The sequence below is a fragment of the Triticum dicoccoides genome, chromosome 1B (genome assembly GCF_002162155.2).
Source record: "Triticum dicoccoides isolate Atlit2015 ecotype Zavitan chromosome 1B, WEW_v2.0, whole genome shotgun sequence".
Classification (NCBI taxonomy): domain Eukaryota; kingdom Viridiplantae; phylum Streptophyta; class Magnoliopsida; order Poales; family Poaceae; genus Triticum; species Triticum dicoccoides.
The window spans coordinates 665291528-665314365 of NC_041381.1; the positions used below are offsets into that span (position 1 = coordinate 665291528).

Consider the following 22838-nt stretch of genomic DNA (forward strand, 5'->3'; position numbering starts at 1 on the left):
AGCGTTGAGGCTCATGGAGGATATCGTTATGTTCTCACTCTCACTGATGACTTGAGTAGATATGGGTATGTCTACTTGATGAAACACAAGTCTGAGACCTTTGGAAAGTTCAAGGAATTTCAGAATGAGGTAGAGAATCAACGTGACCGAAAGATAAAATTCTTACGATCGGATCGTGGAGGAGAATATTTAAGTCACGAATTTGGTACACACTTAAGAAAATGTGGAATCGTTTCACAACTCACGCCGCCTGGAACACCTCAGCGTAATGGTGTGTCCGAACGTCGTAATCGCACTCTATTGGATATGGTGCGGTCTATGATGTCTCTTACCGATTTACCGCTATCATTTTGGGGATACGCTCTAGAGACAACTACATTCACTTTAAATAGGGCACCGTCTAAATCCGTTGAGACGACACCGTATGAATTATGGTTTGGGAAGAAACCTAAGCTGTCGTTTCTAAAAGTTTGGGGATGCGATGCTTATGTCAAGAAACTTCAACCTGAAAAGCTCGAACCCAAGTCGGAAAAATGCGTCTTCATAGGATACCCTAAAGAAACCATTGGGTATACCTTCTACTTAAGATCCGAGGGCAAGATCTTTGTTGCCAAGAACGGATCCTTTCTGGAAAAAGAGTTTCTCTCGAAAGAACTAAGTGGGAGGAAAGTAGAACTCGATGAAGTACTACCTCTTGAACAGGATAGTAGTGCAGCTTAGGAAAATGTTCCTGTGATGCCTACACCAACTGAAGAGGAAATTAATGATGATGATCAAGGTACTTCGGATCAAGTTGCTACTGAACTTCGTAGGTCCACAAGGACACGTTCCGCACCAGAATGGTACGGCAACCCTGTCCTGGAAATCATGTTGTTAGACAACGGTGAACCTTTGAACTGTGAAGAAGCAATGGCGGGCCCAGATTCCAACAAATGGCTAGAAGCCATGAAATCCGAGATAGAATCCATGTATGAAAACAAAGTATGGACTTTGACTGACTTGCCCGATGATCGGCGAGCGATAGAAAACAAATGGATCTTTAAGAAGAAGACGGACGCGGATGGTAATGTCACCATCTATAAAGCTCGACTTGTCGCTAAGGGTTATCGGCAAGTTCAAGGGATTGACTACGATGAGACGTTCTCTCCCGTAGCGAAGCTTAAGTCCGTCCGAATCATGTTAGCAATTGCCGCATACTATGATTATGAGATATGGCAGATGGACGTCAAAACGGCATTCCTCAATGGTTATCTTAAGGAAGAGCTGTATATGATGCAGCCGGAAGGTTTTGTCGATCCTAAGAACGCTAACAAAGTATGCAAGCTCCAGCGATCCATTTATGGGCTGGTGCAAGCACCTCGGAGTTGGAACATTCGCTTTGATGAGATGATCAAAGCGTTTGGGTTTATGCAGACTTATGAAGAAGCCTGCGTTTACAAGAAAGTGAGTGGGAGCTCTGTAGCATTTCTCATATTATATGTAGATGACATACTTCTGATGGGAAATGATATAGAATTCTTGGACAGCATTAAGGCCTACTTGAATAAGTGTTTTTCAATGAAGGACCTTGGAGAAGCTGCTTACATATTAGGCATCAAGATCTACAGGGATAGATCGAGACGCCTCATAGGTCTTTCACAGAGCACATACCTTGATAAGATTTTGAAGAAGTTCAAAATTGATCAGTCCAAGAAAGGGTTCTTGCCTGTATTGCAAGGTGTGAGATTGAGCTCGGCTCAATACCCGACCACGGCAAAAGATAAAGAAGAGATGAGCGTCATCCCCTATGCCTCAGCCATAGGATCTATTATGTATGCCATGCTGTGTACCAGACCTGATGTAAACCTTGCCGTAAGTTTGGTAGGGAGGTACCAAAGTAATCCCGGCAAGGAACACTGGACAGCGGTCAAAAATATCCTGAAGTACCTGAAAAGGACAAAGGACATGTTTCTCGTTTATGGAGGTGACGAAGAGCTCGTCGTAAAGGGTTACGTCGACGCTAACTTCGACACAGATCTGGATGACTCTAAGTCACAACCTGGATACGTGTATATGTTGAATGGTGGAGCAGTAAGCTGGTGCAGCTGCAAGCAGAGCGTCGTGGCGGGATCTACATGTGAAGCGGAGTACATGGCAGCCTCGGAGGCAGCGCATGAAGCTATTTGGGTGAAGGAGTTCATCACCGACCTAGGAGTCATACCCAATGCGTCGGGGCCGATCAAACTCTTCTATGACAACACTGGAGCTATTGCCCTTGCCAAGGAGCCTAGGTTTCACAAGAAGACCAGGCACATCAAGCGTCGTTTCAACTCCATCCGCGAAAATGTTCAAGATGGGGACATAGATATTTGCAAAGTACATACGGATCTGAATGTCGCAGATCCGTTGACTAAACCTCTCTCGCGAGCAAAACATGATCAACACCAGTACTGTATGGGTGTTCGATTCATCACAATGTAACTAGATTATTGACTCTAGTGCAAGTGGGAGACTGTTGGAAATATGCCCTAGAGGCAATAATAAAAGGATTATTATTACATTTCCTTGTTCCTGATAATTGTCTTTTATTCATGCTATAACTGTATTATCCTGAAATCGTAATACACGTGTGAATACATAAACCATAACATGTCCCTAGTGAGCCTCTAGTTGACTAGCTCGTTGGTCGACAGATAGTCATGGTTTCCTGGCTATGGACATTAGATGTCATTGACAACGGGATCACATCATTAGGAGAATTATGTGATGGAAGAGACCCAATCCTAAGCATAGCACAAGATCGTGTAGTTCGTTTTGCTAGAGCTTTTCCAATGTCAAGTATCTCTTCCTTAGATCATGAGATCGTGTAACTCCCGGATACCGTAAGAGTGCTTTGGGTGTACCAAACGTCACAACGTAACTGGGTGACTATAAAGGTGCACTACAGGTATCTCTGAAAGTGTCTGTTGGGTTGACACGGATCGAGACTGGGATTTGTCACTCCGCATGACGGAGAGGTATCTCTGGGCCCACTCGGTAATGCATCATCACAATGAGCTCAAAGTGACCAAGTGTTTGGTCACGGGATCATGCATTATGGTACGAGTAAAGTGACTTGCCGGTAACGAGACTGAACGAGGTATTGGGATACCGATGATCGAGTCTCGGGCATGTAACGTACCGAATGACAAAGGAAATTGTATACGGGGTTGTTCGAATCCTCGACATCGCGGTTCATCCGATGAGATCATCGAGGAGCATGTGGGAGCCAACATGGGTATCCAGATCCAGCTGTTGGTTATTGCCCGAGAGCCGTTTCTGTCATGTCTACGTGTCTCCCGAACCCGTAGGGTCTACACACTTAAGGTTCGGTGACGCTAGGGTTGTATGAATATGAGTATGCAGTATACCGAATGTTGTTCGGAGTCCTGTATGAGATCCCGGACATCACGAGGAGTTTCGGAATGGTCCGGAGGTAAAGAATTATATATAGGAAGTGATATTTCGGCCATCGGGAAGGTTTCGGGGTCACCCGGTATTGTACCGGGACCACCGGAAGGGTCCCGGGGGTCCACCGGGTGGGGCCCATCCCGGAGGGCCCCATGGGCTGAAGTGGGAGGGGAGCCATCCCATAGTGGGCTGGTGCGCCCCACTAGGCCCACCTCCTGCGCCTAGGGTTGAAACCCTAGAGTGGGGGGGGGGGGCGCACCACATGCCTTGGGAGGCACTCCTCCCCCCTTGGCCGCCGCCCCCTTGGGAGATTGAATCTCCCAGGGCCGGCGCCCCCCCTTGGGGGCCTATATAAAGGGAGGGGGGAGAGGGGCAGCCGCACCCTGAAGTCCTGGCGCCCCCTCCCCCTGCTACACCTCTTCCTCCTCCGTCACGTGCTTGGCGAAGCCCTGCCGGAGTGCTGCTGTTCCACCACCACCACGCCGTTGTGCTGCTGCTGGAGCCATCATCATCAACCTCTCCTCCCCCCTTGCTGGATCAAGAAGGAAGAGACGTCACACGCACCGTACGTGTGTTGAACGCGGAGGTGCCGTCCGTTCGGCGCTAGGATCTCCGGTGATCTGAATCACGGCGAGTACGACTCCATCATCACCGCTCCATCTAACGCTTCCGTACGCGATCTACAAGTGGTATGTAGATGCAAACTCACTCCCTTGACTCGTTGCTTAGATGAACTCATAGATGGATCTTGGTGAAACCGTAGGAAAATTTTTAATTTTCTGCAACGTTCCCCAACAGGTCGATGGGCTCCAACCACGGCAAGCCGTCGGGAAAGTTATGGCGAGCGTCAATGCCGTGGAGGCGGATCGACATAAGTCGTACTCGCGCGCCGTCTGCACCACGGAGTGGAAGTATCTGATCTATATCCGCTCATGCATCTAGCGGTCGGTGATCTCCGCGACCCATGCTTCCCACCGGCGCTGCCGCACGCCGAGGTATTGCCTCTGTGACCGACGGTGGGAGGTCGGGGAAACCAGGCAAGCAGGAACCACCAACGAGGGGAGAGGAAGAGGCATCGGTGTGGGAGGATGATGCGGCATCGCAACCACGGGTTCGGGACCTCTCGTGGTGGTGTGGATCTGTGCTGGGATGGGCAACGAGGAGAGGCGATGGCTTAGATCCGGCCATTATCGACGGTGGGGTTGGCGCCGGAGTGCCCGAAGGTCAGGGTGGGGGAGCACTAGCGGCGCTTAGGAGGTTGTGGGATGAAAGAGGAGGCGAAGTGTGGGTGGATTTTTTTTTACTCCATGAGCGGTCGATCAAGTATACTTAAGAGTCACGATTTCTGGAGATTAAAAAATTTCTGCACTAAATATTTTTGGGTTCGGTTAGTTCCCGATTAGAGAAGGAAAATCTGTTTTATCCTCCTCTATGGTTTTATTGGGATAGAGATGCTCTAGAAAACGCATCACAACCATCTCTTCTCTTAATTAAGTTGCCCTGTGAAGACCTTAATTAAACACTGTCACTCACCACAGCCACTCCAGTTTGATTCGGGTGGGTCCACCTTGGCGGAAAACACGAAGAAGCGATTGGAGGCGATCGTGAAGGCGATTGTCGCTGAGTGCTAGGGTTAGGGTTTTCTGGCAGTGGTGGTGCGTTTTTATGGTGGCTTGCAGAGGGGCGACAGCGTCTCCTTTACAGGCAGATCGGCGAGGGTGTTCCGGCCAACGTGATTGATCCATGGAGGAGGGGAACGGTAGAGGTGGGACGGCGGCTGGCAGGTCGGTGTCTACCCCTCGGGTAGCAGAGTCAAAGAAGGCATCGACAGCGGAGAAGGACAAGATGGCGACCCAGCAGGCGACTCCCAGCGGGGTGAAAGACACTACAGGGCGGACGGCAAGCCGGATCACGACCCCCAGTGTGATGAAGGACACTGCAGGGACGATGGAGATGGGAGTGAGCAACCGAGGATCGTGGAAGTCACCAGCAGATGGCAAGGAGTCTTTGGAGGCAGCGGGCCTGTCAGAACGTCTAGGGGGTCTAATCTTAACTGAAAAAGAGGCAGCAGGGTTCGTCTTTGAGGATGCCAGGGAGGAGACGCCGAGACCGGCGAAGTGGTCGGCAATTGGGAAAGCTTTCACCCCCAGACCTCTGAATCGAGGGGCTTTGGAGAAAGCAATGCAAAGGGCGTGGGGACTGCATAGAGAAGCCAAATTCAGAGTACTTGGTGGAAATAAATTTGTTCTTAATTTTGGCAGTGAAGGGGACTGGAAGCACGCGCTTAACAATGGGCCTTGGCAATTTGATTTCAATGTCCTGGTGCTCAAAGATTATGAGGGTAACACAAGACCGTCTGAGATGAGTTTTGACACGGTGGAGGTTTGGGTTAGGGTGAAGGATCTCCTCCTGAACAAACGATCAAAAGCTTTTGGGGAGGCGTTGGGGAAGTGGCTTGGTGAAGTGGTGAGAGTGGTTGTGGGGGCAGATCGATTTGCTAAAGGGATACATCTTCGGGTACGAGCAAAAGTGTCGATTTATGAGCCATTAGTGAGGTGTTTCAACCTGAAGGAATCAACGGATGACACTGCAGGAACATGGTATGATTTTGAGTACGAAAAAATCCCTCACTTCTGTTTTGACTGTGGTAGACTCGTGCACGGTGTGGATGGATGTGCTCCCCCGATGGATTCTGATAGGCAGTGGGGAGAGTGGCTCCGGGCTTCACCGGGGCGCTCTTCATCTTTCAAGGAGGAGAAACAGCGAGGAGGCGCAAATAGCAGCTATAGCTTTAACAGTGGGAATTCTAAAGAAGGTGATATGGGAAGGAACATGATGGGGGCATGTGCGTGATATTCCAACCAAGAGAAATCTCTACAGGGACTTCAATACTACTGCCTCTAGTAATTCTGCTGACTCTCGCACTGGCGGAGCCGGCAAGAAAGTTCTTGAAGAAGTAAACAACCCAAATAAGCAGAGGCACGGGCCTGCTGATGAGATAAGGTATGACAAGAGGGAAAAGGACTTGAGGGATGATCTGGAACGCAAGAGAGAAAGAGACATGAGGTATGAGTTGAAAGCAAAGCAGATGGACAGGAGGCAGGAGATTAGGAACCAGTATGTGCCACACAATTAAATGGTGCAGGTGGGCTGGACAATATAGGGAGAGGGAGAGGCGCCCGGGTCATTTTGTCAGGCGCCCTAGAGCTGAGTACGCTGAATATTTGCCTAAGCAGAACCAGCACCAAAATAATCCCGCTGATAGGAAAAGGAGGCCGAAGCAACATTGGGTGGTCAAAGGTGATTCTGATGAACATAATAACAGGGATGTATTCATTCGCGACACAAGGCAGAAGACGTCTTCAGTGTTTGACCGCATCTCCAAGCATAATGATGCATCAACGGACCCTGCGATGCAGAGCCGCCAGGGCCAATGAATATTTTAGCTTGGAACTGTCGGGGACTGGGGTTGGACTCGACAGTGGGCGAACTTCGCGACCTGATTAGGTCTTACAACCCAGCGGTGATGTTTCTGAGTGAAACAAAAAAAAGAAGGTGTGCGCGATGGAGAGAGTAAAATGGAAGTTGGGGTTCCGTAATGGTGTGGCGGTGGATTGTGCGGGACTAAGTGGGGTCCTGGCACTATAGTGGAGGGATAATATTTAGGTGACAGTAAGGCCATGGAGCCAGTACTTCATTGATGCACAGATCATGTGGGAAGGGAAGGCCTGTAGATTCACTGGATTCTACGGGGAACCACGGACAGAGCATCAGAAGAAATCGTGGGATGCTATAAGATACCTTAGAGCCCAAGACAATTTGCCGTGGTTGTGCGCAGGGGATTTTAATGAGGCTATGTTCCAAGCGGATCAGTTCAGAGGAAACATGAGAAGCTTTGGACAAATGGAGGATTTTAGAGTCTGCTTGGCCGACTGTGGTCTAGTGGATCTGGGGTACACGGGGTATCCATATACATGGGATAATAAGAGGAGGCTATGTTCCAATTGATGACTGGAAGGGCCCTCGTTCGTTCCGATGAGAGGAGGCATGGGTGAAGCATAATGAGTATGAGGCGATGGTGGCTGCAGCTTGGCAGGCGACGAATAACGGCGACATTGGACTGGCCGCGGTGTGGTCTAAGCTTCACCAAGTATCCAAAGAAATGCAACAATGGGGCAGGGTTGTGTTCGGTTCTATTAGAAAACAGATTGTATGGTTGAAATTGCAGTTGGAGGATGCAAGAAGAAGAGCCCTAGGGACGGGATACTCACTGGAGATCAAGGACCTAGAAGGGCAGCTGCGGGACATATATGAGAAGGAAGAGATTCTGTATAGGCAACGATCTAGAGTGGATTGGTTGGCTGCTGGTGATTAAAATACAAAATATTTTCAGAATAGGTGCTCGCATAGGAAGCGAAAGAGTACAGTAAGGGCACTTGTAAGGGAGGATGGATCGCGATGCACCACCGATGAGGGGATGAGGGAGATGGCTGCTACGTTCTATGAGAATCTGTTCAGATCGGAGGGGTCTACCAATGCACATCAATTGTTACAAAACATAGAGCTAGCGGTTACACAAGCTATGAATGATAAACTGATGGCACCAACTAATGATGATGAGATTGAAAGAGCGTTGTTTCAGATGGGACCGACTAAAGCGCCGGGACCGGATGGCTTGCCAGCGATGTTCTACCAAAGACACTGGTCTTTGGTACGAGATGATGTGTGTAGAGCGGTGCGGGATTTTTTGGGAGGTGTTTCATCCCCGGACAGTTTTAACTCGACGGTCATCGTCATGATCCCCAAAGTTAACTCACCGGAGTTACTTTCCCAGTTCAGACCGATTAGCCTTTGTAATGTACTTTATAAAATTGCAGCTAAGGTACTAGCTAATAGATTGAAGCTCATTCTCCCGGTGTTGATATCAGAAGAACAGAGTGCGTTTGTACCTGGTAGACTTATCACAGATAACGTGTTTGTGGCCTACGAGTGCGTGCACGCGATCATGACAAGAAAGAGGAAGAAACCGTTATGTGCGGTCAAGCTAGATATGATGAAAGCATATGACAGGGTAGAGTGGATTTTCTTGGAGCAGATGTTGTCTCGGTTTGGTTTTGCTCAGGGTTGGATATCAATGGTCATGAGGTGTGTAACTTCAGCAAGCTTCTCGGTCAAATTGAATGGAGGGTTTTCTAGGGGTTTTCTCCCGTCCAGGGGACTGAGACAGGGAGATCCACTTTCCCCTTGTTTATTCCTCTTTTGTGTGGAGGGCTTCTCAGGTTTATTAAAAAACGCCCAAGATAACTGGATGATTAAGGGTGTTTCATTTGGGAGCACTGGCCCCCATATGACACATCTCTTGTTTGCTGATGATAGTATTGTTTTTTTTGGAAGGGTCCCAGGACAATCTGGTAGCCCTGAAGGAGATTCTAGAAAAATATGAAGCCACATCTGGCCAAAAGGTAAAATTGCAGAAATCATCGATATTTTTTGGTAAAGGGTGTGTGCAGGAAGACAAGGGCATACTGATGCAGGCCATTGGGATTGACACCGAGGCACTCGGCGAGAGGTATTTGGGACTACCAACGATGGTTAGCCGGTCCAAAGATGGCTCCTTCAAATATGTTACTGAATGTTCGAAGGGGAAGGTCTCAGGATGGAAGGGACAAGGGCTCTCAAAAGCGGCCAGAGAGGTGCTAGTTAAATCAGTGCTACAAACCACACTGACCTTTACCATGAGCTGTTTTCAACTCACAAAGAAGATGTGCGGGAACCTGACTTCAATCTCATCGAAATTCTGGTGGGGGCAGCAAATGGTGAACGGAAGGTGCATTGGCTAGCATGGGAGAAAATGTGCACTGCAAAACGTGATGGTGGGATGGGGTTCATAGACCCATTTGCTTTTAACCAAGCGCTGTTGGCGAAACAAGCGTGGAGAATAGAACCCAACCTCTTTGTGTGCGCGCGTACTCAAAGCTCGCTACTTCAAGGAAGGATCAATCATGAGTGCAACATGTCCCGCAGGAGCCTCATACACATTTCGTAGCATACTTTATGGTCGAGATTTGTTGAGGGAAGGGACTGTTTGGCGCATTGGCGATGGATCAACAATCAATATCCACCATGATAGCTAGATACCGAGGCAGGGCAGCCTCAAGCCGCTATGACAGGTTTTTGTACCTGCTGTGATAAAGGTTCGGGACCTGATGACTCCAAATGGCAAAGCCTGGGATGCTAATAGAGTTGACGCTATGTTCTCACTGGAGGATGCTAGTGACATAAAACAGATTGCCATTGGGGGACCGGGCATGGCAGATTATCTTGCATGGAACTATACAATGGAGCATTTACAGTAAGGTCAGCATACCATCTTAAGATGAATCTGAATGCGTTGAAGTCCGGGCGGCCGGGCTCGTCCTCGTCAGTTCAGAAACACAAGGGATGGCTGGGTCTATGGGACACAAATGCTCCAAACAAGGCCAATATTCATATGTGGAGGTTGATGCGTAATGGACTAGCAGTTGGGTCGGAGCTGCTACGACGGCGTATTAAAGCAGTCATCTTTTGCACTGCGTGTGGAAGAAAGGAGACGATACATCACCGATTTTGGGCATGCCCACATTCGACTCTCTTCTGGAAGGTACTGTGCTCGGAGAAAAGAGTTGCGGTGGCGACCCCACCGTGTCAGGGTGACTCCTCGAGCGCGATCTCTACGTGGCTGCAAGGGTGGTTTGCAGAGGCAAGCGACGACGAACGGGCGACAATGGTCCAGGCTTGCTATGGACTTTGGCTCGCACGTAATGAAGCGAAGGACGGGAAGAAAATAGCAATGCCACATGAAATAGCAAACTCGGTCTGTGCATATATGAAGGAATGGCAGACTGTACACAACAAGGAAGCGCCGACGGAGAAAGTGCATGTACTTCAGAGGTGGAATGCGCCAGAAGAGGGATGGATCAAAGCCAACTCGGATGGAGCACTATCGAAAAATGGCGACAAGGGCGGCGGGGGAGTCGTTCTGCGAGGACATGCGGGGGACTTCAGAGCGGCTGCATGCCATGTTTTCCACCATGTCTCGGACCCGGAGGTGGCGGAGATATTGGCGTGCAAGAGGGCAGTCCAACTAGCTGCTGAGATCAATGTACAGAGGCTTCATTTGGAGACTGATAGCAAGGCTGTGGCGACTATGCTTCAAGGGCAAGAGAAGAGTCTGGCTGATATGGGGCCAACGGTGGAGGAAATTAAGGCCATGTTTCCTTTCTTCCAGGAAGTAAAGGTCTCATGGGTTCGCTGATCCGCGAATGGTGCCGCTTATAAACTTGCTAGAGTAGGTCTGGGGAGGATCTTTGTAAGGTGTGGCTTATGGTGCCACCAGACTTTGTGCTTGGGGTGATCTCTCATGAGATCCCAGACTCGTTTTAGTTGAATAAAGTGCGGCATTAACCCTAAAAAAAAACCACTCACGTTTTCCCATGCATGACACAAGACCGTACGTGACTAAGGGCATGTACAATGGTTCTATCTTAGCAATGCCACGTAGGATAAATGATGAAGTGGAGGAGAGAGAAATCATAAGAGAAGGCTCGTCTTCTCTTAATTAAGAGAAGACAAGAGATGATCTCTTAGCACAATATGTCTCACCATGTTTTTAGGAATAACTAGTTGTTGAAGAAAAGGCTAAGAGATGACCCATTATGACATATTTTTTTTGTCATCTCTAAATTACATACAAGATTTAAGATAAGACTACCTTATCGACTATTGTACATGCCCTAACTGACTATTCTACTCCTGCCACTAGGACAATGGATTCAATCACGTCCTTATCCGGTGGAGGCACGAAAGCAACGGGACCTCCGTGATTAACTGAGGCTGTCATCGCTACGGTCGGCTGCCAAATGACGGTGGTCGCCGATAACTTAATCAATCACCTGAAGTCCGGGATGGAAATAGAGGGGCACATAACCGACGATTTTTATTTATTTATCTGATAAAAAAGGTTTTTTCCGTCCAATTATCTTCGATCATGACAGTACAATGAAAAACAACAAATAATAAAAATTACATCTGAATCCCGTAGACCACCTGACGACGGGTACAAGCACTGAAACGAGTCGAACTCGCACCGTCATCATCGCCTCTTCCTAGTCAAAGCCAAATTTTTTTTTACTGTAGTGGACAGTCGATAAGTCATGGTGCTAAGACCTCATAAGGACCAGCGCACGTACGCGAGTCAAGCGCCTTAGACATGAACCAATCAACCAATCAATCAGACAAAAAGTGGTAGTTTTCGGCACAAATTTGTAAAGTGATAATTTGTAGGCACGATTTTACAAAATGTGATAGTTTTTTGTTAAATACTCTGATTTAACCCTTCCTCTAAAGTTATGGGCCCGCATCGCTGCTCTTGCATTACTGAGCTTCACGAGGTCTAATCCTTTTTTCACCGTTTGCTTCATCAACTACTTCTCTAGATGATAAAACAAGGTGATGTGAGAAATGATCAATATAATTTCCCTAGATCACAGTATCTTTTGTTCTCATTGAACGAAAATTACTGGTATATCTCCTTTCTTTAGACCAGGGCATGAAAAAATTGTGATCCTAGTCGGATCTACAACTGGACGGCCCACACCCATACCAAACGCCTGGACGACCTGTCCAAAACGTAGAAAGCTACCGAACAAACCGCTTCATATCAGTCCCAAATGTCTAGGCTGACCCAGTGGCGAATCTAGCAGGACATTGGAGGGTAGGCTTAAAACATAAATTTCCTAAGTTTAATTAGCAAATGCAGTGCAATTGTTGCATGTAAAGCATCAGAATATATTTGTCAAGTGGTATGTTTAGCTTAAATATAATTTTGGAGGATAGGCTTAAGCCTATTGAAGCCTCCCTAGTGGAATCGCCACTGGGCTGACCGGTAACACCCGTACCTAGCCCATAGGTGGGTGGATATGCGGACGCTCGTACACATCTGCCACCTCGGATCCGAGTCACTATGGCCCGCCTCGACCTCACATTTATTCATCCATTTTCACTCCGGACCAAAACCCAAGCCACTCCACTCCCCCCTCAAGCTGCCCTACATCGATCTCCAACTTTCTCCAGCATGGGGGCAGCGGATCGACTCCGAGAATTCCCAATCCGCCGACTGGGACCTTGTCCCATGTGGATGGTTGTCCGCCTGGCTCTTCGCCGCTATCGGGAGGAATGCGTCCGACTGCGGTCCAAGTCGATCCAACAGGAATCCATTGCGTCCGCGTAAATGGTGCTTGGATCCACTGGAGTTGGTGGCTTATGGCGCATGACCGCCTGACGTGGCGACCACCGGCTAGCGGCGCAACCCTGAGTTAGCGGCACAGCCCGTTCGATGCAAGGCGCCTCGTCTTCGTGACGTCGAGTTCTGAGCCAGAGGTCGACGCCAACATGCGTCATGGCCCAACCGACCAAGAGGAGCGGCATGCCCGATGTGCGAGGCACAAGGCGCAACAACCCTGGAGGCCGAGGCCGTGGAGACGGAAACGCACGCCGTCTTGGACAACAAAGCCGGGCGGTCTGTGCCATGATTTGAGGGGTGATCGGCACTATTCGTAGACGAGTACGGACGCGTCCGCGGACATATAAAGGCCCGGCTATGAGGTGTTCGGCAGGGCCCTATATTCCAAATCCGCACCGGCGTTACAGAAAGGACCCAGGGTACAAAGGCTGGCGATCGCGGACGCAAACAGATAGGATATCCGTGTGAGACCGAAGGACTGATTCTGCCGGACGTACACCGCGTACGTGAGCATTGAGCAGTGACGAGTGACGAGTACGTGACTCGCAGTGTCCAGGTACGTAGTAGATGGCACGCAACGGGTGCAGGTGCAGCTCCCCTTTTTTTGCTCGCTTGGTACAGGCCGTGTTTATATATCCCACAAAAAGAAAGAAGCGACGCGCGCCGGCCTCGTGCGTCTACCTCGCGTGTACATCCATGATTCATGTCAATTGGCACATCATGCAAAGCACTTTCTACACTCGGTTGGTTCGGTACAGAGAAGCCATACTCGAGCACACAATTATCATCGATTACGTACTGACATGGTAACTAATTGTGGTGGCAGATCAGTTGCTTAGGTTTTTCGTGGCAGAACTAGGTCCATCAAGATTCAAGGGCTAGGCAATTGGTGCTCGTATTTTTCTGTATTTATTTCAAGTATTTCGATGGGAGATGTTTTCGGCGACTATAAAGACATTTGTAACGGCTTCGTTAATCTCAAAATGAATGACAGTTTATTCTCTTGGAGATGCTTGTGCGCGTGCGTTCACATAGAAGAGTATATGTGTCTATGCATGAACGTCTATATTTGTATTATGTTCAAACAAATTTGTGGTGCCATGTTATTCCGGGTACACCGGGCAGGGGCATGCGACGAGCCGTTGCCTGCCGGTGAAAACCGAGCAAAAACAAAAGGGAGTGTCGGTGTCGGCATATCTACATTGAAGTGCTGCTGATACTACGTACTACTAGTGGAAGTTTTCCAAAGAAAAAAAAACTAGTGAAAGTTACAAAGGCCGGCTTTCTTTCCCGGCATGACAGTTCGGTGTCATGCCAGTTTTGGGGCTGCCCAAGCGTGTAAGAGCATCTCCAACAGATGACCAACACGCGGCGCGCTGAAATCTGTTTTGCGGCGCGCAACATCAGATTTGACGCGCCGCGCAGCGCTTGCTCCAGCAGGAGCGTAAAAATGTAGCGCGCGCTGCTCCAACAGCGTGCTAAAATGCAGCGCGTGAGCAGCCGGCACACATATTTTAGGCATAAATTTCACACTTCACACAAAACACATGACATATATTTGAATCAAACATCATTCCAGCCAAGTTCGTGCCCAAAAGTTCATGCCCACAACATAGTTAAACCAAGTTCAAGATGCAAACCAAGTTTTATATGACACAAACGAAAGACACAAGGCGGGCGCCGGCGCGACGCCAGCAGCCGCCGAGGTCATGCGCGGCGGCATGAAGAGGGTGTGCGCGAGGCCGATGCTCGGAGGAGCTCCGGCGGAGGCGTGGCCACCGCTCCCAACGTTAGGGTTTGCGGCGACGGCGGCGGCGGCGCTGGAGGTTTCGCAGATGTAGGATGGGGTGAGGGGAGTGCCGACGCGTGGGTCCATCGGGTCAGCTCGCCGGCGCCGGCGCGTGCGGGGCAAAGGTGGCACGGGGGAGAGAGTGCGCCGCGAGCGCTCGTGTGTGCCGCGCGCGGAAGCGGACGCCCCATATACACAGCACGCGATAGCGATTCGGACCGCGCGTCCAACTCTATATGCCGCGCGCGTGGTTATTGCGCGCCCGCTGAAGACAAACTAGCGATAGCGCGCGCATTAAAATGGGTAAATTTGCGGCGCGGCGCGTGTTTAGCGCGTCTGTTGAAGATGCTCTAACAACAACTACCACTTTTAGTTACCACATACTATGTGTGGGTCCCTAAAAAACGTACTATGTCTGGGCGGATAGATTACATTAATTAAACAAATATAAAAAATCACTAGTACTAAGAGCATCTCGAGCCGTGCCCGCAACACGGCGTCCCAAGACGATTTTTTTGCGCCGGCGCCGAAAAACGGCCCAGTCGCGCCCCCAAGAGCCTGTTTTTGCCGGTTTCGGCCGAAGTTAGTGCCAACAGACCGAGGCCGAACCCGGCGCGCTGTGGGGCGCCCAGGGGCGCCGGGGTGAGTGGTTTTGGCGCGAACGGGGGGCGGGCCCGCCTAGTCAGCGAGACGCCGTTTCGTCGCCCTCATCGCCTCGGTTCCCGCGGGAATCAATGCAAAGGCTGGCCAAGGCTGCCGCGCTGCCGTGCCGGTCAGCCTCCATTGATGCCTCACGGGCGGCGCAATGAAGGCACCGCCGACGCGCGTCCCACCCGCTCCTGCCACGCGTCACCCGGCATGCCACCTCCCGGCCGCCCCGCTTGCGCTATAAAAGGCGCCCACTCCCCGCCGGCGAACGCCACACCCCCCTCCTCTCGCAAAAGCCATCTCCCTTTTTCCCGCCAATGAGCGAAGATGGCCGAGAGGTTCCCAGGCGATGCGCAGCGGCGAACGGCTTCGGCCGCCGACACGTCCAGGAGCCGGAGGCGCGCCTCCTCTACGAGGTCGAATACCCGACGCCCCCTGACATGCACGTGCCGGGGGCGTGGGGGCTGAGCGCCGGCGGTGTCCCGGTGCCGCCGGTGCCCGAAGGGGCGGCACGGCGGGCAGAGATCGCCCGCATCCCCTCCTCCCTGACGGAGGAACAGCGGAACCAGCCGAGGTACGCACCCGACAGCGAAACGCTGTGGACGATGTACTTCCAGCACCGCCGCGAGGAGCAGATCGCTTCCGTCAACGGCGTCATTTCCCGCGGCCACCTCAACGCCGAAGGACGGCGCGAGTAGTGGGGCGTCCCCGGGCGCACCCTCAATGCCGTCCTCGACCACATCGAGACCGTCAACGTGCCGCGCCTCGAGTACCCGACGCGGCGGTCCTTCTCTTGCCGCCGCGGCAGTTCCTAGACGCCGCGGCGAATGAAGCCAACGTCCTCGTTGTCGGGCTCCGGCTCGCCGGCACTCCGCCCCGTCAAGCGAGAGCTGAAGGAGATGCCCCAGTGGTGTCGCACCTGCAATGGCGCCCTCGTCATCAACGAGGGTGCTCGCCCCTCCTCGCGCTCCCTTCGCCTGGTCCGGCCGAAGCCTGAGCCGGGCTAGCTCCCCGTGAAGCCGGAGCACGCCGACATGGTGGCTCCCGACGACGAGTCCGCCTTGAAATGGGCGAAGGAGGACTACGTCCGCGAGTAGGTGTGCCGCCAGCGCCAGGCGTACGAGGAGCTCCTGGCCCGGCGACGCGGCCGCCAAGAGGGCGGCGTCATCGTCCTCGACAACGACGAGGAGGAAGAGGCCGGGCCGTCCAGCTCCCGGCCACGCGTCGGCGACCTTGGGCAGGGTTGCAGCAAGGACGGTGGCTCCGGCGGGGCGCACGACGACGACGACGACGACGACGGCGGCGGCGGCGGCGACTACACCCGCTTCTATAGGCTTCTCGGCATGTAGATGGCGAGCGATGGACGCGCGATGGTGGCTAGCGGCGTAGTCTAGCCTTAGTTTGGCGTAGTTTGCATGTTTTTTACTTTTTCATGCAAATTTCAATAAAATTTCGCCGATTTTAAACCAGATCTACGTAGTAGTTTTCGCCGAACTCAGGGCGACCTTGTGAGCGATGACTGGGGACCGAGCCGCCTCCAGACGCCAAACTAGCGCCGGTTCGCCCTCAGGCTGCCTTTTTTCGCCGTCCTGGGCCCGAACGGCTGAGATATTCTAACGGCATCTCCAGCCGTTGGCCCCCCAGGGGGCGTCTAAAAGCGCCGCCTAGGGGTGAGCCGGCGCAAAAAATGGTCCTGGGGGCGAGTCGGTCCCCAGCCGTCGGCCCCTAGGGCCGCCCCCAGGTGCGTATTTAAAAAAAACCGTTCGGCGAAGTTATGATAAAAACTAGTTATATTTCGGCCAACCATGGCAAGTTTCGGCGAAATTCGTCCAAACATTACGTTAACCTAATCTAAAGTAAAAGAAAGTGGCTGAAGTCGTCGCCGCCATCGTCGTCGTCGGCCTTCTCCTCCTTGACGCGGGTGCCCCTGCTGGACCCCTGCCCGGCATCGCCTTGGCGAACAGGCAGCGGCGCGTCGTCATCGTCGTTGCTGTCGCATAAGACGACGACCCCGCCTTCCTCGCGGCCGCGTCGGCGCTCCTCGAAGCGGCGTAGGGCGGCGCACTGACGCTCCTTCTCATTCTCCCGGCGCGCCTTCTCCAACGCGATGGAGTCCTGGCGCGCCCATTCGAGGGCCGCGTCGTCGTCGTCGAACTCCGCGTTCACCGGCGCCAGCCCCGGCTCCGTCTTCACGGGCGCCAGCCCTGGCTCCGTCTTCACCGGCGCTAGCCGCGACTGCTGCCCCTCCGCCGGCGCCACCACCCGGTGCTTCACGCTCTGGAACCGCCCGTTCGTTAGCACCTGAAATTCACCAAAAAGATGTCTCACATCAGAATACATGCGTGTAAAAACAGTCTGTAACGTACTGGTGCAACAAATAGTACTGCCACTGCAGTTATGCAGGTGGTAGGGCACACGGGGTCGCACGCCAATGAGTTATCGGGCGCAACTTGCACCCTTTGCGCGGTACGTCGTTGACAAGAACGGAGGGTGGGTCGGGCGGGACGCCAGCGAAATAATGCGCCATGCCAAACCAGATCAAAACATACATCTGCATGCATGTGCGCGTCCATGGACATGGATCCCAGGTAGATGAATGGGGTAGGCGGCAAAGGTAACAAGTGAGTGTGTGGTGGAAATTGTACCTGGAGGGAGTCCCCGACAGTGACGAAGAGGGAATCGGGGTCGGGGGCCACGGGGACCCAGCGGCCGTCCGGCAGCATGATCTGGAGGCCCCCGGTGCGGTTGGACCGGAGCACGGAGATGATCTGCGGGTCCGTGTGCTCCCCGAACCCCATCACGCCGCGCTGCCCTGCTGCTAGGGGGCAGGGGCACGGCGGGTAGTGGTTCACGCGCACCATCTCGTCGGCTTCGTCCGACGCTACCATCCGCCGCAGCACGCCGCGGTGGTCCACCGCGATGCCGAGCCCATCCGCCATGAGCTCCAGCACCCGCGCGCCCACCTCCCGCACCGCGTCCGTGTACTCCTCGAGCGCCGCCCGGAGCGACGGCGGCAGGGAGGCCGCCGCGACCGAGCCGGACCCGACGGAGAGCAGGATGTACTCGAGCCAGCCCACGTCGCCGTTGCAGCCGATGCTCTTGCTGCCGTAGCCCAAGGGCCGCGCCGACGCCTCCATCTTGTCCTTGTGCGGCAGCGCGAAGAAGGCCGCGGCGCGGGCCTCCAGAGTGTCCGTGAGGGTGGCCGGCACGCCGTGGTTGGTCGCCCTGAAGAAGCCCACGCCGCGGCACGCGTCCGCGACGGCCGCCGCCGCGCCCGGCGCCGACAGGTCGACACTCGGCACCGTCGCGGCCGCTGCATGTGCGCATTTCACCAGAGGGATCGCGTCCACCGAGATGGGCACCGTGATGGCCACCATGGCCAGCAGACGATCTGGCAGAGCGCCTCGTATGTACTGAAGCAGAGCAGCTCCTTGTATATAGCTATGTACCAGCGAAACAGAGAACCTGGTATGTAGTGGAGCAGAAGAGAAGAGAAGAGAGGAGCTGGGAACGTTTGCAGTTGTGGTCATCTGACGGTGTCACGCCCTGGTATATATAGGCGACATGAGCACTGATTATGAGCTGCAGTAACTAACCAAGCAACCAACCAGGTGGTCACTTTAGTTAGTTTGGTCTCGCGAGTGAAGTGACGTGGCAGGAGTGTCAGAGCAAGCTTCGTGCATACACGCACTATGTGTGGAAGCGCCATCGACCAGGCGGTTTGGTTGGAACCCTACGGTTCAACCGCGTCTCTGATGCATCCGCGCCGAATTTTTGGTGTAACGGAAACAGAAGACTTTTCCTTGCTCTCGAGAATTTCATTCTGTTCAACACAGATTTAGTTTCTCTTCTTTCTTCTTTCACATAATATCTTGGGGCGTGAATATGCAGATACTCTCTTAGAGCATCTCCAGCCGTTCGGCCCCCAGAGCGCCCAAAAACGGGGGCGAGCCGGCGCTAGTTCGGCCTCTGGGGGCGGCCTAGCTCCCAGCCACGCCCCCAGGCGCCGCCCCCAGCCACGACAAACTCAAACGTAGTCATCCCCGCGCATAAAATAGACGCCACAATCCGGTGATCAAGCGGCCAGCAGGTCTCGACGATCGGATGAAAAGTTCGGTGTACAAAAAACAGAAAGGACGGAAGCGCGCATCAGGCGGCGAGGTCGGCCTCCGGCGTCGGCGGAGTCGGCGTGCGCGTGCTTGACGGGGTCTCTGTGCGGGCAGTCTTGGTGGCATCATCGCTCGGGCTTGGCGGCGGCGGCGGCGTGTGCGTGGGCGTTGGCGCCGGCGTCGTGGGCGTGGGCGTCGTCGTCGTGGGTGTGGGAGGCGTCGTCGAGGAAAGCTGGTTCAGGATGAGGCCAACATGCGCCAAGTACCACGTCTTGACCACCTCGTCGGTGCTCTGGAGCATGTCCGCCCCGCCCAATAGGAAAGCCAGGTCGGTGTTCCTCTTCTTCGCGGCGACGTTGGTCCGGAGTAGGTCGAGCTTGACGGCGCTGCTCGACATCAACGCCGACCACCACGCCTCGGTCTTCTCTTCACGAAGGGCGGCCCGGACATGTGCGTCGGCGAGGCAGTGCTGGATGGACTCCTGCACGCGAACAGTGGCCGCGTCGGCGTGTTTCCTCTTCTTGGCACCTTTGTTGCCGTCCGGCCGCCCTTCTGACGCGCCCGGAGTCGGTGCGTCCGGCTTGTGGGTCTCCTTGGCCTTCTCGAGGGTGCGCCGGACTTCCGCCCACTTCTCCACTATAAGAAAAATGTCAACTAGTGACCTTCTGTCAGTGACCCTGAAAGAATTGGTCATAGATCTATGACCATTTGAGACCAATTGGTCAAAAGCTGTTCGGGGGGCTCCAAACCCTAAACCATTGCGACCATTTTGGTCAGAAAGGTCGTAATTTCCTTACATGAAATGGTCACAAAGCAAATAGGGCTGGTCCGCTGCCTTATTTCTAGTTGTTAATGACCAATATAGATGGTCATAGCCTTATAGATTGTTGTGGGTTGTGATGACTAGGCACCATCTCATCAGTTTTGCCTATGTGTCATGTCCATGTGGCAGTTTTTGCCCTAAGTTGTGAAGCAACCTATATTTCTGTTATTCCAAAAATTCCCAAATAATTATCATTAATTGTTTGGATCATATCTTCATCAAATATGTCAAAAACCTTCCTTGCCTAGTTCAAAAATAACTCAACAATATTCATTTTCCTATTCTGTTCAGAGCAGCAGTTTGTGAAGGAAGTACCACTTTGGCATGTCCAAATAGTATCCATTTTTTACAGTGCTTTACTATGCCCAAATAACCATCCTCCACCAAATGCCAGCTCAATCCATTCATTATTTTGAGCCGAGCTTTAACATTTGTAGTTATGTCCAGTGTGGTAGTTTGCAAAGCAAGTACCACCTAGGTTCCTCCTTTTGAGATGAAAATTTGTGAAGAAGGTCTTCTTAGTAACTGATCATCGTCAGCCAAAACTCACGCCCATTAGCCATGTACATTTCCTGTACCGCTAATCAAACACTTGGCTGCTAATTCATATTTGAGCATCGATCGGTCTCCTCGTTAGAATGTTATGTTGTAATTTTCTTCCTAGCACCTACCTGGGGAGTGCCCAACCCACTAGACATGCCTAGGCTGCCCAGAACACATGGCAACGCCACGGTCACGCGGTGACCACGCGGCGGGCATGCGAGTTTACGCGCTCTAGAGTTGGGGGCCTCGGCCACCGCCCAAACCTCGACGTATCGCCACCAAACCATGTATTTATGATTAAATAGGAACTTATGTAACTATAAATGATTTTTGGAAAAAATAAATAGTAAACTATGAGGCAGCTGCAGTTCAAATTTGACCCGCTTCCAACTGAATCGGCGGGAATTTGTCTTTTTCACCAGAGGTGGATCAAAACTTTTGACACCCAACCATTTGGTCAATGGTGCATTAAATATGGCCTAGTATTTTATAAAATTGATTTGGTCCAATTTTGCAATAAATATATGGTAGGTCCTTCACAAAAATAATTCATTTCAGGCACTCGGAAAATGGAAAATGAATTTTCCGTGCAATGAAAATGAAAACTCCCTTAGGCAACATTGTTTGGAATTCCAAGATGCACCCTTGTGCACAATATGAGATCATTTGAACAAACTATGCCATGAATGCGGCCATAAGATTGATCATTTGGCTTGAAAGCCATGAATCTTTACACTTGATAGCTCATTTCTGAGAACATTTTTTAAAATAATTACCGTATTACAAGTTTATTATTTTTTCTGAAAACTTAGTCACATATAGTGACACAATGCGGAGGTTTTCCATTTTTTTGATTTTTTTTGAATTTTTATGCCCGTTTCAAAATGCGGTCAAAACCGCGGGAATGACCATTCCTAGCTAGTGGTTGAATCTTGGAATTTTTTTGGTGTTTCTCTAATTAAATAGATACTTATGTACCTACAAATGATTTTTAGAAAAAATAAAGAGCAAACTACGAGGCAGCTACAGTTCAAATTTGACCCGCTTCCAGCTGAATCGGCGGGAATTTGTCTTTTTCACCAGAGGTGGATCAAATTTTTTGACACCCAACCATTTGATCAATTGTGCATTAAATATGACCTAATATTTTAGAAAATTGATTTGGTACAATTTTGCAACAAATATATGGTAGGCCCTTCACAAAAAAACCTCCTTTCGGGCACTCGGAAAATGGAAAATGAATTTTCCGTGCAATGAAAATGAAAACTCCCTTAGGCAACACTGTTTAGAATTCCAAGATGCACCCTTGTGCATAATATGAGATCATTTGAACAAACTATGCCATTAATGTGGCCATAAGATTCATCATTTGGCTTGATAGCCATGAATCTTCACACTTGATAGCTCATTTCTGAGAACACTTTTTTAAAATAATTGCCGTATTACAAGTTTGTTATTTTTGCTGGGAACTTGGCCACATATAGTGACACAATGTGGAGGTTTTCCATTTTTTGATTTTTTTTGAATTTTTTATGCCCGTTTCAAAATGCGGTTAAAACGGCGGGAATGACCGTTCCTAGCTAGTGGTTGAATCTTGGAATTTTTTTGGTGTTTCTCTAATGAAATAGCTACTTTTGTACCTAAAAATGTTTTTTGGAAAAAATCACGAGCAAACTATGAGGGGGTTGCAGTTCAAATTTAACCCGCTTCCAGCTAAACCGACAGAAATTTGTCTTTTTCACGAGAGGTGGATGAAAACTATTGACATCCAACCATTTGGTCAATTGTGAATTAAATATGGCCTAATATTTTATAAAATTGATTTGGTGCAATTTTGCAACAATTATTTGGTGGGTTCTTCACAAAAAAACATTTTTGCCACTCAAAAAATGATTAAAAATAGCTAGAAATATGAAAAGTGCATACAAATTGGTCCTAATCCATAAAATGTGGTCTAACTCTAGTGAAAGTTTGTGTGGTGCCCTTTTGCAAAATATTTTTGATAGCTACTTCATAAAATCCCTCTATTTTTAGTATTTGAAAACTATTTTACATCACTGATTTTCTGAACCAATCATAACTCTGTCCACGAATCGATGACATGGCGTCCATCCATCCATCCATCCATCTCTCCATCCCACATCCATCCATCCATCTATCTACAGAATAGAAGAAAAAAAAGAAAAGGAGATACCCCCACGCGCAGCCCAAACCCTA

At 51.0% G+C, this 22838-nt stretch overlaps 1 protein-coding gene across 1 annotated transcript; it reads right to left on the bottom strand.

Moving 5' to 3' along the window:
* Window positions 1–17276: 17276 nt before the first annotated feature.
* LOC119311782 (gibberellin 2-beta-dioxygenase 3-like) lies at window positions 17277–18652 on the bottom strand (the record flags this gene model as incomplete). The annotated part of the gene is made up of 2 exons (XM_037587485.1): window positions 17792–18652; window positions 17277–17447 (listed from the first exon to the last, which is right to left on the bottom strand). Coding segments are annotated over exons 1-2 (903 nt in total), but the record flags the coding sequence as incomplete, so codon positions are not given.
* Between the last annotated feature and the right edge of the window lie 4186 nt (window positions 18653–22838).